Here is an 18,313-nt window from a genome sequence, read left to right as displayed (position 1 = left end):
GGGCAAAGAATGGATGCTCGATCATGACAGATGCATGGAGTGATAGAAAAAGAAGAAGCATCTTAAATTTATGTGTTAATTGCAAGGAGGGTACTACATTTTTAGAGTCTAAGGAGTCTTCAGAGGAGGCGCATGCAGCTGAACTTATTTTTGAGTATGTTGACAAGTGTGTTGAACAAGTAGGAGCTCAGAATATTGTTCAGATTGTTACAGACAATGCCACCAACAATATGGCTGCAGCTAAATTGATGAGAGAAAAACGACCCGGGATCTTTTGGAGTTCATGTGCAACTCACACTATTAATCTCATGCTTGAAAGTATTGGCAAACTTCCACGATATAAAAAAGTGATTGAGCAATCCAAGGCTTTTACCATTTTCATCTATGCACACCATAAGACTTTATCATTGATGAGAAGTTTCACGAAGAAGAGAGACATAGTCCGACCAGGAGTTACCAGGTTTGCATCAAATTTCCTCACATTGCAAAGTTTGATTGAAACAAAAGCTATTTTAAGGGGCATGTTTACAAGTGATATGTGGGAGAAATGTAAATGGTCAAAAACAAACAAAGGAAAATTGGCTTACTCTACAGTGATGAGCATGAGTTTTTGGAATGGTGTGACACTTTGTTTGAAAATATTTGCTCCTTTGGTAAGAGTTCTTCGATTGGTAGATGGAGATAGAAAGCCATCAATGGGATTTCTATATGGGGAGCTTCTTCAAGCTAAAGAAGATATCAAGGTGGCTCTGAATAACGTGGAATCAAATTATCAGCCTATCATAGTCATTATTGAGTCAAAAATGAAGGATAGACTTGATACATCATTGCATACCACTGCATTTTTGTTGAATCCTTATTTTTACTACAAAGATAGTTCTATTGCTCTTTATGAGGAGGTCGCGATGGGGATTTTTGAATGCATGGAAACTTTGCATGCCAATGAGTTAGATCTACAAGATACAATTATTAACAAGGAATTTCCAAAATATAGAAATAAGACTGGGTTATTTGGAAAAACATTGGCATCAAAAGCATGTGAAAAAAATAATGATACATTTGATCCATGTGCATGGTGGAGTACATACGGTGCTCACACACCTAACTTGCTAAGGGTGGCATTGAGGATACTTTCATTAATTATAAGTTCATCTGGGTGTGAAAGAAATTGGAGTACATTTGAAGGAGTAAGTTTTAAACTTTCAGCCTACTCTTTAATTAAATTAGTTATAATTTTTAACGTCTATACTCTATATTCAGGTACTAACTATAGTATTTACTTTCTCTGTTTTTTTTAGATTCACACAAAGAAAAGAAATAGGTTGGATGCCAACAGGTTGAACAATCTAGTATTTGTCCAATTTAATGCTAGATTGTTGAACAAACAAAAAAGAGAAAAAGAAAGAAATGTTGATGTCCTTCTTGCAAAAGATGCTTCAAATGCACAAGGTTGGATTGTGGATGGTGGGGAAGATGATGAAGTTGAACTAGGTTCCGGGCTCACTTGGCAAATGGTTGATGAAGCAAGTGGAGCAGATGAAAATCTACAACCCCGAAGAAGCTCTAGAGTGAGAGAACTTCATGAAGATGATTTTGAATCCGAAGAAGAAGATGAGGATCACAATAATGATATTGAGTTTGTGTCCGATGAAGAACAAGTTATTAAAAATTATGGAGAAGAAGAAGCAGAATAAATATGAGTCTATGAGATATTATTAGTTGTGTAATTTTGAACTCATTTTGTTAAGACATGATTTATGTTATTTAACAATTATATTTTGCTTAGTGGTTACTAGTTCACAATGCATTGTAATCTTGAATTGAACTATTGCTACTATTTTGATATTTTCCAATGTTCTACTGATTCCTATATGATTATGATAACTTACTGCATGTTCTATTGTTTAACTGTTTCTTTTACTCATATTTACTAAGCCTAGTATATTTCCTTTGCACCAAACTATTAGTTTTCTTTTATAGTTTTTCATTTTTTGGTATTGGAAAGTATGTATTTATTTCAGCATACATAGTTAGATCTTCATTGCTATGAAATTGTTTAAGACAATATTTAGAGTTGCATATGACATTGTCCACAGTCCACATGAAACAAGGGATACCGAGGAATCCGCCTAGCGGCGCCTAGTCCCCGCCTAGGCGGCCTAAGCGCTAGGCGCTGGTCTGCCGCCCGACTAGCGCCTAGCGAATTTTAGAACCTTGTGCTAAATTGTTTTAAGGTTGTGAATATTTTAAAAATTCATATCTCTCAATTTAGATTGTCGAATATAGGTTTGAGAGCATGGTTACACAATGGAGGCTCTCATGAGTGTAATAGTTATGATTTTAAGTGATTCTAAGGTTCATAAGGCCATTGACGAGTTTTAGCCAAGACTCGTTGATACCGCACATTGTTCAAAATTTTAAATTTTTGACATGGTCTGAATCAGGAGAGTCATATGAACCCTTTGGTGATGTTGGTGAGTAAGTATAACAAGCCTAAGCCCTTTAATCAGCTTATGTAAAATTGTTTTAAAGTTGTGAATATTTCAAAAATTCACATCTCTCAATTTAAACTGTGGAATCTAGGTACAAGAGTATGGTTACACTCAAGAGGCTCCCAGGAATGTGATGGTTCTGATTTGAAGTGATTCTGAGATTCCGCAAAACTCGTTGATGGTTCTATAGTATTCAGAATTTTAAAACTATGAACTAAGGAAGTTCTAAGAGATTTTTGGTGATGATGAGTAAGTATGTCAGGCTTCGGCCTTTTAATGAGCTTGTACTAAATTATCTTAAGGTTGTGAAGATTTCAAAAACTAACATCTCACAATTTAAATAGTGAAGTCTAGGTCTGAGAACATAGTTACATTCAGAAGGCTTTCAAGAGTGTAATGGTCTTGGTTTGAAATGATTCTGAGACTTCTAAGGCTAAAATTCGTTGATATCCTTGGGCACCTCAGAAACACTCCAAATCAAATTTATGCACTTCTTACATCATACTGAGTATAATCATACTCTCATACATGAATTGCATAGCCTAAATAAAGAATTGTGAGTTTTTGAAATTAGCATAACGAGCGGTGTAATGATTATGCCAAAGTATAGAAAATTTAGTGTAGTATGATGATGATGATGATGATGAGCAATTGACCACAGATCACAAATCTAGCATATCAAATTTAAAAATTGACTAGGGCACTCGATTGTTTGTAACCGTCTCATTAACCAAACAGTCCATTGTTGATAAAAGAGGGACATAATGTGCTATGCGTTTTGGAAATTACGGTACTTAGGTACACGAAATGGGTAACATTGAAACTTACAACGCAGTTCAGCAAACGTACGCAGTTCAGTAAAATGCTGAGTTTTTTTTTTTCTTTGAAAAAGATGATAACAGTGAAGAAATGCGTTCACTCCTGACAGGCCAAACGCGAGCTAGTTTGACAGAACCATCAGTAGCGCTATAACTATGTCCATGTTGCTTCAATCGTCAATGGAACTATCAAAAGAACCACTACAGGAAGGATAAGAATAGCGTATCCGTGTAGAAGATCAGCGTATCACTCACTGCGAAGTCATGGACGAAGCAAAACCCTAGGCGACACAACGCTTGATCTATGCCTGTTTCCCGTAACTCTAGAGCGGATTAAGCGAAGAACCATAGCATCGAGACTCCGGGGACAAAGCAATCGTCATTAGGAAACTGTTAAAGCTAAGTAGCGAATCAAGTACCTTGTTCTTGCTGCTGTTCTCCCTTTCTTCGATTCCTCTCCTGCTCAGCTTCGTTTCTGCTCGTGCTCGGGCTTTCCCGAATAAATTGGGATTTGTTCAAATTGTGCCTTAAAATTCACATGAAAGATTATAGGTAAATATAAAGAGCAAAATAAAATTTGCTTCCAGAAATTTGGTCAAATTAAAAAACTCGTCACAAGAGCAATCCACGCAATTTCCATTTCCCACGCTTCGAAACATTTCCACACGGTCAGAGATGATGTCCAGCCGAACGGTCAAAGTTCCACGAACCTTCTTCGACTGGACTCCACCACAATTCATCTAGAGACGAACCACGTGCCGTCTAAACAAATCCAAACCAAAACCCTCAACGTTGACCTCTGACCAACTTCTCAAATTCCAAGAAACGTCGTCCTCATCTCTCCTTTTCCCTGCAAGAAACCAACTGAAACAAGCCGCCGGCTTTCCGATGCCGTCGACGACCAGCATTCCTCTCCAAACTCTATATAAATGCACTCGGCGAAGAAATTTATTCAATCTGCAAGTATCACTTCTACTTGCTTCAGAGATCAAAGATGGCCTCTGTTCGTGCCGGCGGCTTCTTCGTCTTCTTCTTCTTCTTTTTCTTTTCGAGCCTCGCGAAGCTTGCGCGGGGACAGGCGGAGGCTCCAGCGCCCATGAGCAGCGATGGCATGGCGATCGATCAAGGCATAGCTTATGTGCTGATGCTTCTGGCTCTGCTCGTTACTTATCTTGTTCATTGAGGTTCATAATTGTGCTACTGCTCGAGATATGTAGTATACATTAAAACATTCTTTGACGATGAAATAATTCACTGTGTTTTCATAGTTTGATCATTTTATTGTGGGAATTGGTATACGGATCTGTTTTCTTCTACCTTGTAATCCTCCTTTAAAATATACAAATTTATGTTTAAGTTTTTCTATGTGGACTGCGGAGCCAATAAAATTGTAATATTACATAAACGCCCGTCTTATTCCATAAAATGGAACCTGATCCTCCACAATTCCACTACATTCTCACTGCCCTCCTCACTAGGACGGTAAATGAACCAAGTATTCGTGAACAAGTTTGATGTTCGACTTGGTAAGAGCATGTTTATGTTCGTTCAATATACATAAGATTAATTAAACAAACAAGTTTGAACAACTCGTTAAACTAAACAAATAAACTTGAACATATATATGTTCAGCTCGTTAACGTTCGTGAACAATATTCGTGAACAATATTCATGAATCATATTCATTAATAAAACTCTTTTCAATATGCTAAATAAATAATAAAATAAAATAAATAAATAAATTTAAATTATCAAGCTCACTAACCAATCAAACAACTAAAAGTTTCAAACAATCAAACAAACTTAAATTGAGAGCTTGATAACATCTAAATGAACCAAGTTCAAGCCAAGCTTGAATTGAGAGCTTGATAACATCTGATCCGGCGGTAAGAACAGGGGACCCTCGTTCCTGGGAGTCAACGCCACGTGGAAGTCAAGTGATCCGGCGGTAAGACCAGGGGACCCTCGTTCTTGGGAGTCAAGGCCACGTGGAAGTCAAAAGGTTAAATGGCCGACCGGACAAGAGTGGGTCGATCGGGTAGCCGGGGTTCCGACCGGACAAGAGTGGAAGTCTAAACGGAAGCAAAGACACCCCGGCGGGGAGCCGGGGTTCCGACGCTCATGTTGAACAGAGTCGTATGGCCGAGCGGGTAGCCCGCTCGGTCGAAGACATAAAGTAGCAACACTGCGAACAATCCACAGAGCGCACGACCGGGAATCAGATTAAGGCGAGCCAGCACATACGACCAGCCTGACGCGAGGGAGCGGCCGACCGGCTGGACGCTCGGCATGTAGTAAAAGGAGAAAAGGACAAGGGAACATCTTCTGACAGCGGGTGTGTTCGACGAGTAGGCCATACGCAGAATCTTATGACAGAGGGTTCCGCTGTCCCATCGAAGATGTGCTCGGACTGTAGCAGTATGGTGTCAGGTAAGCTTTTCTGACAAGTCCATACAGAGGTATGGGCTGAGGACACGTATTCGCCTTGGCATGTGTGCGTGAGCCCCTTCCCAGCTCTATATAAGGAGCCTCACACTTCGCCGAAGGTAGGCATTCTCTGATATTCGGAGCCACTTCTTTGCTGTCCACTTGCCTGACTTGAGCGTCGGAGGGTCATCGCCGGGAACCCCTTCCTGGCCCGACTTCTTTGCAGGTTCGCCGGAGCGCCGTACGACCGGTCGGAGATCTACGTCAGCAACCAAGAGAGCTCCACGTGCCCAGCGTCCGTTGATTCAGCGATTCGGACAGGATCAATTTGGCGTCGTACGACCGGTCGAAGATCTACGTCAGTAACCAGGAGAGCGCCACGTGCCCAGCGTCCGTTGATTCAGTGATTCGGACAGGATCAATTTGGCGCCGTATGTGGGAACGCTCCTGCATCCGATCAGAAGCAATGGACGAAGCTGGACGACCGCACTCGGTGATGCTCTCCACAGAAGAGCTCGACGCTCTGGTCAAGACAAGAGCAGCTAAGCTTGTGGAACAACAGAGGCAGAAGTCGCAAGCCGAGCGGATTGAGCAGCAAGCGACTTCAGTATCAGGGGCCGAGCAGAAGCACCTCAGTCCACAGTTCCATTTCATTGGGCCCTATTCCGCACGCCTTCGGAAGCCACAGCAGCTAATCGGGATTGAGGATCTTCATCAGACGAAGTGCCAATACGAGACAACAGAAAAGGCAAGGCCCCCTGAGCGGACGCTTCTCCCGAGCGGACACTTCTCCCAAGCGGATCAATTGGCAATTCTCGGAGGCCATTCTGCGAGACCCTCTGCCAAAGCACTATGTGCCCCCGGCGATCGGTGAATACAACGGAACCACCGACCCGGACGATCATTTGGATAAGTTCGACAACACCGCTACCCTTCATCAATACACAGATGGAGTGAAGTGTCGGGTTTTCCTTACCACCCTCTCGGGATCGGTTCAACGGTGGTTTTGGAGGTTGCCGGACGGATCCATCACAAGTTTCAAAGACTTCCGCACGGCCTTCCTCCACCACTTTGCAAGCAGTCGGCGTTATCAGAAGACAAGTGTCAGCCTGTTCGCCATCAAGCAAGAGCCCAGAGAGCTGCTCAGAGCGTACATCCAACGGTTCAACCGAGTGGCCATGGATATTTCAACAGCCACCTCAGAAACGATGATGAACGCGTTCACGCAAGGCCTCGTGGACGGTGACTTCTTCCGATCGATCATTCTGAAGGCGCCCCGAGACTACGATCATATGTTGCACCGGGCCAACGAATACATCAATGTGGAGGAAGCCCAGGCGGCCCGAAGAAAAGAAGTTTCAATAGAGCGGTTAACCCCTGCCGAGCGGAAGACCGTCGAGCTCCGACGTTAAAAATCGAGAGTCGAGCCAGCGACTATAAATCCTCCGAGCGGAAGACCGTCGAGCTCCGACGTTAAAAATCGAGAGTCGAGCCAACGACTATAAATCCTCCGAGCGGAAGACCGTCGAGCTCCGACATTAAAAATCGAGAGTCGAGCCGGCGACTATAAATCCTCCGAGCGGAAGACCGTCGAGCTCCGACGTTAAAAATTGAGTCGAGCCGGCGACTATAAATCCTCCGAGCGGAAGACCGTCGAACTCCGACGTTAAAAATCGAGAGACGAATCGGTGTCTATAAACCCTCCGGCCGGACGAAGGCAATAAAGAGGACTTAGTGAACAAGTACCCAAAGGTACGTGCCGTTAATACCGTTCGACCGCCTGTACGTTCCGTTCGGCCTAGTACCCAAAGGTACTTCATCAACATCCAGCGAACAACCTCTTCTGTCGAAGCAGGACATATTCAGCCGAGCGGAAAAGTTACGCAAAATACTTCGTTAACATCCCTTTCTAACACAAGAGGGGTGTGATAAGAGGCGAACGGATAACACACATATTGACTAGCAAAAGGACAAAGCAAGCAAAAGGATATTATATTAAAGAAACTAAAGTCGAGCGGCCAAATTACAAAAAAAAGGATAGTCTTTGGCCGATCGGCCATATTACATTTAAGCTTCTATTCTAAATAATCATAAAGAGTCGTCGGGATGTTGTTGAGAAGGGTCGCCTGGTCCTTATCCGGGATGACGGTCGATTCAGGAAGTTGCCCTTGGGACTTCAAATATTCTGTCATCGCAGTCATGGCAAGTTCAAAGGTCGTGTACATCCGCTCACTAACCTTCTCCGAAAATTCGGCCGAACGGATGTAATTTTGTCTCAGAGCGGCGACCCGGCTTGGCTCGACGTCTTGATATTCTTTAAGGGCCGCTCGGGAAGCATCGGCTGCTGCCTGGTGTTCTTGTAAAGCAGCCTCGAGCTTCGCCACCTCATCCGTTCGGGCAACCTTCTCATTGGCCAGTTGGTCCATCAACTCTGTAACTTTCTGCTCCAAGCCCCGAGCCTCGACATTCTTTTTCTCCAGATCGGAGATAGCCGTGTTCTTCCGCTCAGTCGCCAGGCTTATCTTGCGATCTAGAGATTTATTCACACACTCGAGCTCGGCCATGGTATGAGCCTGATCGGCTGTCTTCTTCTGCTCGGCCGCCAACAAGTCTTGGGCTTTCTTCAGCTCCTTCTGCAGATCGGTGTATGAAGGGCCTTGGGAGCCGGACGGACCGCCTGCAGCCTTCAGTAGCCTCAATTCTTCGTCCACCAGCGCCAGGCGGTTGGAGACAGCTATCTCCTCCACCCATCTCTGACAAAAAAGAAAAAAGAAATTGTTAGTGGCCGATCGGAAAGGATGCATAAAAAACTTCGTTTTCTAACTTACCCCCGTGGCCTCTTGCATGTGGCTGTTGGCCAAATTGCGAAGGGCGATCATCGCAACGCGCGCCCGAGCGTCGGCCCACATCTCTGCTAGGGGCCCCTTCAGGGTGATCGTGTGCTCAGGCGCAGTGGGCCGCTCGGACTCAGGTAAAATCTCCTCGGTGGGGAGATGCAGGGTGACCCTAACAGTGCGGCCGTGATCGGGGGTCGTCCGAGCGGAGGATAGAAGGGGATCGGAGGCCGGCGCCGAAAATTGGGATAAAATTGTTGAACGCTGGACTCGGCGAGAAGCAGGCGGAAGGACGCTGACCGGAACAGCCTCAAGAGGGTCCGCTGACGCGTCCAAATGCGATGGTGTCCGATCGGACGAAATCGCCTCGACCTGCGGAGCCTTGCCGCGAGCGGTTGCAGTGACCCGCTCGGATGGCTGGACCGCGGACGTAGCCGATCAGAGGGGAGTCTCCACTCGGCGCCTCTTTTGTCGAGGTTGCTCTTCCTCCCGAGCGGAGCCTTCCTCTTGGACAGTTGGTCCTCCACTGGGGGTGGCTCCTCTTGCCACATTCTGTTGAGAGGCCTGAGCGACCGACTCTTCATGAGTCCCGCTCTCCCCTTCATGCGAGCCGATCGGCTCAATGCCGAGCGTCTCCATTTCTTTGGTCGCCGCGGCTTCGAGCGCCGCTGCTTTCCTCTTTAGAATACCAGTCATCACCGACTCCATGACAATATTCACTGCAAAGGAAAGAGGAAAAAATCAGTTAGCAAGCAAGGCAAGTGTACAAGTAAAATTCTTACCGAAACCGCTCGGGAGGGGTGTTCTGATCGGACTCATACCGAATATGTACATAACCCCTTCTGGAAGGAATTTGTTGATGTCAACCCGCAGACCGGCAAGCATGTTGGCGGCGTGAAGATAATCCGACCGGGTCTTGAATCTTTTGATTTCTGGGGAGAGAGGATTGCCGACCTGCCATTGGGTTCGGAAGGTAGCCCGCCCGGGAAGGTGAATATAGAAGTAGAATTCTTTCCAATGCTTATTGGAAGAAGGAAGTTTATTGAAGAAAACTAAGCCGGGCCGAGCCTGAAACATGTAAGTGCCCGGCTCGGACTGTTTAGGGTAATAGAAGTAATAGAAGACCTCCGGTCGGAGGGGAATGTTATGGATCTTGAATAGGACGACAACGCCGCATAGGAGGCGGAAGGTATTGGGGACTAGGCTTCTGAGCGGAATGCCGAAAAAGTTGCAAACTTCTACAAAGAAGGGATGGATTGGAAATCGCAGACCGGCTGTAAACTGGTCGCGGAAAACACAAAAGGCTCCGCGCGGCGGTTTGTGTGGCCGAGCGGAGGGAGTGGGTAAGATAAGTTCGAGGTCGGAAGGAATCTCAAAATTATCTATCAAAAGATCGACTTCGCGCCGATCGAAGCACGACTCCATGGTAGTATACCATGGCCCGAGGGTTTGTTCATCGGGTTGAGAGGAATGGGTCATTGTCTGAACGGACGAAATCAAAAGAAAATGAAAGAGGATAGACGGAAGAAGATGGCAATGGAACAGTGTCCCGAGAATCAAAACTCGCGAAAGAAACACGAAATACGCACAAGAACCACGAGAACCAAAGAAAGAGCATGGAAAGAGCCTTACAGAGAAGAATGAGGATCAAAGGAAAAACGCCGGGGATCGTCGGAGCACAAAGGAGCTAGATCGCCGGAGCGCTGAGAAGGTAGAAGCGGGAGGCATGCGACAGCAAAAGTGAGGCGAAGGAAAGAAGAGAAGGCTTTATAGGGTGGAGTCCGAGCGGCCTCCACCGTTGGATCCAAGTCGCGAGAATCGGAGCACGCATCGCACCGTTCATTTCGAACTGCCTCGATCCCGTCAGAATACCACGCCGTCGCCGTACAATGACGGCAGCACCGCCACGTGGCATTCAGCCACTGGAAAGCATTTAATGAGCGCGTGCTCGACCTTAATGATGGAGATTGGCGGAAACTTCGAAGAGATGCTGGGAAATGTTGGCGTTGACTGGCGTTTTAGCTGCCCCCTTTGCTTCCGAGCGGATGGAGTTTCCGCTCGGCTCAACTGATGGTCCAGTCAGTCTGACTAATCGCCTCCTTCGACTAGACTTGAAGGGGAAGCAAGTGATTCGGCGGTAAGAACAGGGGGCCCTCGTTCCTAGGAGTCAACGTCACGTGGAAGTCAAGTGATCCGGCGGTAAGAACAGGGGACCCTCGTTCCTGGGAGTTAACGCCACGTGGAAGTCAAAAAGTTAAATGGTCGACCGGACAAGAGTGGGTCGATCGGGTAGCCGGGGTTCCGACCGGACAAGAGTGGAAGTCTAAACGGAAGCAAAGACACCCCGGCGGGGAGTCGGGGTTCCGACGCTCATGTTGAACAGAGTCGTATGGTCGAGCGGGTAGCCCGCTCGGCCGAAGACATAAAGTAGCAACACTGCGAACAATCCACAGAGCGCACGACCGGGAATCAGATTAAGGCGAGCCAGCACATACGACCAGCCTGACGCGAGGGAGCGGCCGACCGGCCGGACGCTCGGCATGTAGTAAAAGGAGAAAAGGACAAGGGAACATCTTCTGACAGCGGGTGTGTTCGACGAGTAGGTCATACGCAGAATCTTATGACAGAGGGTTCCGCTGTCCCATCGAAGATGTGCTCGGACTGTAGCAGTATGGTGTCAGGTAAGCTTTTCTGACAAGTCCATATAGAGGTATGGGCTGAGGACACATATTCGCCTTGGCATGTGTGCGTGAGCCCCTTCCCAGCTCTATATAAGGAACCTCACACTTCGCCAAAAGTAGGCATTCTCTGATATTCGGAGCCACTTCTTTGCTGTCCACTTGCCTGACTTGAGCGTCGGAGGGTCGTCGCCGGGAACCCCTTCCCGGCGCGACTTCTTTGCAGGTTCGCCGGAGCGCCGTACGACAGGTCGGAGATCTACGTCAGCAACTAGGAGAGCGCCACGTGTCCAGCGTCAGTTGATTCAGCGATTCGGACAGGATCAACATCTAAATGAACCAAGCTCAAGCCAAGCTTTAAACAAGTTCAAGCTCATAAAAAATAAATCAATCCAAGCTTGAACACTCAATTCAAAAGCTTGGTTCATTTTAAACTTGGCTTGGCTCAGCTCGGTTTGTTTACAGCCCTACTGCTCACGTTTAAGTTAAAACAAAAGTTCTTCCGTTCTCACATGGGCCACGCCAAACCATCTACCTTGTCTCCAGTCAGAGAGCAGGTAGATGCTGGTGCTTCGTGAACGAGTACAAGTAGCAGCGCTGATTCAGCAAAGTGACGGTTCTCGAACACTCCGGTCCGGTCCCACCTTCTTCGCCACGTGTTGGCGTGCTTGGCCGACCGTTGCGAAACTCGGGGACTCGTTAACTCGCCAATCCTGACTGCCGATCAAGAGGGACGTGTCTCGATCGACGGCTAGAAATCGGAAACCATAGCCTTCCTGTGATCCATATACTGCCAATCGTCGTGGAGACGATGGTTCTAGAAAAAGCGCCTCCGCTTCATTGCGAGGGAAAATTCATCTGCTCCGGCGACGACGAGAAGGTGGTGAATCTTGATCCAATAAGGCGTAGCAGCCACTTTGCACCTGCTTCGAGGTTTACTCTTGGTACGATCCAAATCCAGCTTATCTCCGTGCACAAATCCTTAATTACTTAGCTCTTCTCTGTGATTTTGTTAGATTGTTGGACCAATCTCTGGTAGGTCAAAACTTTAGGTCGTGTTGCTTGATTGGAGCTAAAGCTAGATTATTAGAGTAGTGCCTTATTGTTTAAGATCTATTTTTCTTAAGCATAAATGTGTCTTCATCGAACTTTTGGGATCCGTCTGACTGAGAGTTGCTTCTTTGATTGCAGATTTCTGAGCATATTTGGCAGCCAAAATGAGCGTCGTGGGATTTGACGTTGGGAACGAGAGCTGCATTGTTGCGGTGGCAAGGCAACGCGGCATCGATGTGGTACTGAATGATGAATCAAAGCGTGAGACCCCTGCCATTGTCTGCTTCGGCGAGAAGCAGCGTTTTATTGGGACTGCAGGTGCAGCATCGTCTACTATGAACCCTAAGAATTCGGTCTCGCAGATCAAGCGTCTTTTAGGTCGGAAGTTTTCGGATCCTGCGGTACAGAGGGATATCCAGTCCTTCCCGTTTAAGGTAACTGAAGGACCAGATGAGTCTCTATTGATCCATGCAAACTACCTAGGTGAACTGAGGACATTTACTCCGACCCAAGTTCTTGCGATGATTCTGTCCAACCTGAAGAGCATTGCAGAGAAGAATCTAAATGCGGCAGTCGTTGATTGTTGCATTGGGATTCCGGTCTACTTCAATGATCTTCAGAGGAGAGCGATGTTGGATGCTTCTACAATAGCTGGCTTGCATCCTCTACGTTTGTTCCATGAGACAACTGCTACTGCGTTGGCCTATGGTATCTATAAGACAGACTTGCCGGAGAATGATCAAATTAATGTGGCTTTTGTTGATGCGGGACATGCAAGCATGCAGGTGTGCATTGCTAGTTACAAGAAGGGGCAACTGAAGATATTGGCTCATTCTTATGATCAGTCTCTCGGTGGGAGAGATTTTGATGAAGCTATTTTTAAGTATTTTGCTGCTAAGTTCAAGGATGAATACAAAATTGACGTGTATCAGAATGCCAGGGCCTGTATCAGGCTCCGAGCTGCATGTGAGAAGCTAAAGAAGGTTCTCGGCGCAAACCCTGAGGCTCCAATGAATATTGAGTGTCTGATGGATGAAAAGGACGTGAGGGGTTTTATGAAGAGAGAAGAGTTTGAGCAGATAAGCCTTCCCATCTTGGAGCGGGTTAAAGGACCTTTGGAGAAAGCCCTTGCTGAAGCGAGGTTGGGTCAGGAGAATATTCATTCTGTTGAAGTTGTTGGATCAGGATCGCGTATTCCAGCTATTATCAAGATTTTGACAGATTTCTTTGGCAAAGAGCCTAGGCGTACCATGAACGCAAGTGAGTGTGTCGCCCGTGGTTGTGCCCTTGAATGTGCCATTCTAAGTCCCACGTTCAAAGTGCGGGAATTTCAGGTGCTAAATCTTTTTGCATCTTCATTTTCATTTATGAAGTTACATTTTTTAAAATTCTAACTAACTTTTTTCTGCTCACTGTTATTGTCTTTGTTGATATGTACTTACAGACTTCTTAAATTTGATTTTATACAGGTTCATGATAGTTTCCCTTTCTCGATAGCCTTATTGTGGAAAGAAACAGCAACTGACTCAGGGAGTGGTGGAACAGAAAACCAGCACTCTACAGCTGTTTTTCCAAAAGGGAACCCGATTCCTAGTGTCAAATCTCTTACATTCTTTCGGTCTGGTACATTTTCTGTTGATGTTGTATATGCAGACGCAGGCGATTCACAAATTCCTGCAAAGATCAGCACTGTCACGGTAATCATTCTGTTTGGCATGATATTACAAAAATGCAGTGAATGTTGCATTATCAACTGCAGTTATTACTTCGAGTTAGAGTCCTAAAAAATTCTTCTAATTTCATTCTTTTCATTCTCCTGGATATGTGATACTGCTAGCCTTGTATAATGCCACTACAATTATGGCAGATCTTTAAAGCTTTGCTGCTATCGACAATTTTAAACCTTATTTGCAGATTGGGCCATTCCAGTTAAGCGCTAGGGAGCGTGCTAAGGTGAAAGCGAAAGTACGCTTAAATCTGCATGGAATTGTTTCAATTGACTCAGCCACTGTAAGTGCATTGATTTAAATTTTATTATTTCGTTTACCTTATCCTTACCATGATTGATCTTGATGAAAAAAATGTGATAACACTCACCCCAAGCGCTCCTCATTGCCGGCCCCACGGTGAGATGAAGGGAGGTAAATCACCTCCTGAGTGGCCTTCTAAGTAAAAGGGTTATTTTCCACAGCCGCGACTCAAACTTTTGCCTACTGATGCAAGTCTACCACTTGGTACCAACTCAGCTACTCCCTAGGAGCCTTACCATGATTGATCTTGATGTAAAAAAACATGATAACGGTCATGCCAATCGCCCCTCATCGCCTGCCTCACAGTGAGATGAAGGTAAATCAGGTATTGAGCGGTCCCCTAAGTGAAAAGGTTATTTGCCGCAGCCGCAACTCGAACCCTTGCACATTGATGCAAGTCTATTACTTGAGTACCTGGGGGCTTTACCATGATTGATCTTGGATCTACAATGGGAGGAGGAAGTTGAAATCCTAGTCTCGGCAGAACCACCTATGGAATCCGCACAAATGGTTATTGACAACGGAGCAATTGATTCCTCAAAAACTTAAGCGGATGTAAATATGGAGGATGCAAAAACATCCGGTAGGGTTGAGAATGGGGTATCGGAGTCAAAGGAAAGGCCTTACACATGGAAACTGACAAAAAATGTTTGATAATTCTCAATTTCTCATTTATATGGTGATTAGTTTGGCGCTTAAGCAGGCTACCTTCCTGTTTGGTCTGGATGCTGGTAATAACACTTTTTTCGATATGCCATATCAAAACCCTTGCCACACAAAAAAATGCTACAAGCCAAGATCCTCAAATAAGTTGCCACCTCTATTGGAGGGTTTAACATTTTAAGTGTCAATGGTGGATTGTGTCAGTCACAAAGTTGGGCCTAGTCATGTGGCTCTGAGGTTGAAGATGGGTGACCAGCAAGGGTATGACATGAATGGTCTAATGAGATCATAATTTAATGATTAAGGAGAGAAAAAAAGTGGTTCACCAGAATATGGGAATCAAAGTTCCTATAATTGCAAAATAGGGTGGCTAGCAATTTTTAGTCTCAGTGGCTGATCTGATATTTATTATCACATTTGTAATCCATTATATGGCGGAAGAGGGCAATTAAATCTTGGTTGGTCATTGCATTTGATGCCAGATAGGCTGCAACCTTAATTGTGTTGTTGTTAGCAGTGGTTGCTTGGACAAGCGTAGTCTTGTTCTTACATCATGGCTTTGGATCACTTCAGTTGGGCATGCTTAATGGTGGTTTTGTTAAGGGTGAACCTTGTTGATGTGACTCCAAACCAATTTTGGGCAACTAGTTCTAATTGCATAATGATGTTGGGTTACCTTCCCAGTAGGAAATTGAGATGGATGGGTAGGTTGCTTGATTGGTCTGAGTTGGAATGAGTTTAGTAGCCAGTTCTAATTTAGGACATCTGAGATTGAGTTAGAGATATGACCATCATGTCCGATATGAGAAAACATGAAACTATACAACAACTGTCACAATAATGTTGGAGAAAGTTGATAGGTTGGAAAAATTGGTCTTATGTTACATTTTTAGTTATTTCTGATTAATTTCTCTTCTTAATTTTTTTTTTCTTTTACTTGTTGGTGTCCATTTTCTCTGGGTATGCTGAAGCAATTGTCTGATTTATGTGAATTCTTGATTACCTTACATCGTTGATTGGCTAGGTCAATCACAAGATTATGATGTGAATAAATGGTTCTCGATGCTTGCTTTCCAAATCAAAATAACAAAATATTTCTACGCTTCAATCATGCTTTCTTAGGTTGTGCTTGTTTTGTGCGTAAAAGTGATATTGTTAAGCTTTACTTAATTAACCTCTTCATGGCAGAGTATCATAATTCAGTATTTATTTTGTGTTTCTGCCTTTTCAAATTTCATTAATACTTCATATCCCAGGTTGAATATTCTAAAAAGAAAGCCAAGAAAACAAATATTCCTGCCGTTGAGACAGTCTATGGTGCACTGTCATCTGATGAATTGCAGAAGGCCATCAAAAAGGAGTTTGAAATGGCTCTTCAAGATAGAGTGATGGAAGAAACAAAAGACAGGAAAAATGCTGTGGAGGCATATGTGTATGACATGCGGAACAAGGTAATTCATTCTATCCTACTCTACTACAGTAGGATATAACTTCACTGTGATTCTAAGAGTATATTAACTTCAGCTTCACGATAAGTACGAGGCATTTGTAACAACATCAGAGAAAGATGAGCTTATTGCAAAGCTTCAGGAAGTTGAGGATTGGCTTTATGAAGATGGTGAAGACGAAACTATGGGTGTTTATGTTGCTAAACTTGAGGAACTTCGAAAGGTAAAATATTTGCATTTAACCTACTTGTCATTCAGTGTTTAAACAATTCGTTAAGCTGACGGTGTTTGTCCTGAGCGCAGCAAGGTACCCCAATTGAGGAGCGGTACAGCGAGTGGACAGAAAGGACTCCAGCAATCGATCAACTTGATTATTGCATCAATAGTTTCAGAGCCGCAGCTTTGTCTAACGATTCCAAGTTGGACCACATTGAACTTGCAGAGAAGCAGAAGGTAATTGCTAAGTCACTTTACTGAGTGTTTCTTTTCCAGTATATGCTTCGTGGTTATTATTGTCTGATGGACAATGAAATTTAGTTTACTTTAGATTCTCTTGGCATGTCAACGCATAATTTCTTATTTCTTCTGCAGGTGGTTAGTGAGTGTTGCGAAGCAGAAGCTTGGCTGCGCGAGAAGCAGCAGCAACAGGATGCCTTGCCCAAATACGCCAATCCAGTTCTCCTCTCTGGCGATATCAAAAGAAAGACAGAAGCTTTGGACGAGTATAAACTAACCATTTAAACATCCATCACCTTATTGCCATCAAGTTGAATTAGACTGGGTTTCGGATGTTAATTTAGTCTCTCCCATATGGTCTTTTATCGGCAGGTTTTGCAAACCGATAATGACTAAGCCGCAACCAGCTTCACCAAAAGGTCAGACCCCGGGTGATCAATCTCAAGCATCCGAGTTGCAGAACCAAGGAGAGGATGGACCGGTGGAGTCCATGGCTCATGAGGGCAGTCAAGTATCTCCGGCCACGGATGCTGAGCCAATGGACACCGACTAGTCAGACAGTTCCCCATAGGCGTAAAACAACTTTTTCATCTTATAGTGTTTGCTTGTAATCGATATTCAGCAAAAGGATCGAGTGGAGATGATAAGTCAATGCATCTGGAGATCTCACAGAAACGTATATGGGAGTTTTTTTGCATCTCCTGGAATTTAGCAGTGTAGTCAACCATACTCTACACTAAATTTGTGACCTGTCCAGTCTTCATCTAAATAAATAGTTGAAAGATGCTTTCCTCTAAACAAATAGGATGAAATTCTTTCTCTGCTAAAACCACTGCAAATTTCTGCCCTTGTTTTTTTGGTGCAAAAGCCAAATAATCAAAGGGATGAGTACAATTATTCAACTATTTTCCCAAACTATTTAGCACAGTGGAGTAGGACGGGTTTTCAAGTAGGATAAGATTACCTAATGGATATTTTCCTGAGATCTTATATGACGGAAATTTTATGCATCGAATTATTTTTTTTTCCTCCAAAATTATTTAGATCATTTAAAATTTAGATGAAAGATTTAGTTAGAAAATAATAATATTGAAAAGGTTGATCCGTTATTTTAACGATTTTCTTGGTGTTGTTAGTTATGAGAATTAATCTTTGATTATTATGTTAGAGAGTTTTGTGGCCGTGGAAATAATAATATTGGAGGATGGTTAGATAATTATATATGAAATGGTGGAGTATACACATTGGGAAATAATAATATTGACGGATGATTGGATAATTGTATATGAAATAGTGGAGTAGGACGTAATAAAAAAAATTAGTGGAATACATATTATTTATTTATTTTTTAATTTTTTGGAATCTGCAAATTTACGAACCGACTCGGATTCCGTCCACTCAGATCCAAACACCA

The 18,313-nt window shown here is 44.2% G+C and overlaps 1 protein-coding gene and 1 long non-coding RNA gene across 2 annotated transcripts; one reads left to right on the top strand and one right to left on the bottom strand.

The window, feature by feature from the left end:
• Positions 1 to 3,218: 3,218 nt before the first annotated feature.
• On the bottom strand, positions 3,219 to 4,574 carry LOC121988499. The gene is made up of 2 exons (XR_006114036.1): positions 3,730 to 4,574; positions 3,219 to 3,633 (listed from the first exon to the last, which is right to left on the bottom strand). It is a non-coding gene; the product is annotated as an uncharacterized LOC121988499 (long non-coding RNA).
• Positions 4,575 to 12,050: 7,476 nt separating this feature from the next.
• LOC121988497 (heat shock 70 kDa protein 14-like) lies at positions 12,051 to 17,697 on the top strand. Its single transcript, XM_042541952.1, has 9 exons — positions 12,051 to 12,193; positions 12,441 to 13,636; positions 13,772 to 13,999; positions 14,217 to 14,312; positions 16,252 to 16,446; positions 16,520 to 16,666; positions 16,747 to 16,896; positions 17,035 to 17,165; positions 17,272 to 17,697. Exons 2-9 carry the CDS (start codon positions 12,467 to 12,469, stop codon positions 17,450 to 17,452), a joined length of 2,298 nt encoding a protein of 765 aa, XP_042397886.1. The 5' UTR covers positions 12,051 to 12,193; positions 12,441 to 12,466; the 3' UTR covers positions 17,453 to 17,697.
• Positions 17,698 to 18,313: the final 616 nt, after the last annotated feature.

This window comes from Zingiber officinale, chromosome 6B, assembly GCF_018446385.1.
Source record: "Zingiber officinale cultivar Zhangliang chromosome 6B, Zo_v1.1, whole genome shotgun sequence".
Lineage (NCBI taxonomy): Eukaryota > Viridiplantae > Streptophyta > Magnoliopsida > Zingiberales > Zingiberaceae > Zingiber > Zingiber officinale.
This window is presented reverse-complemented; position numbering and strand designations above follow the sequence as displayed.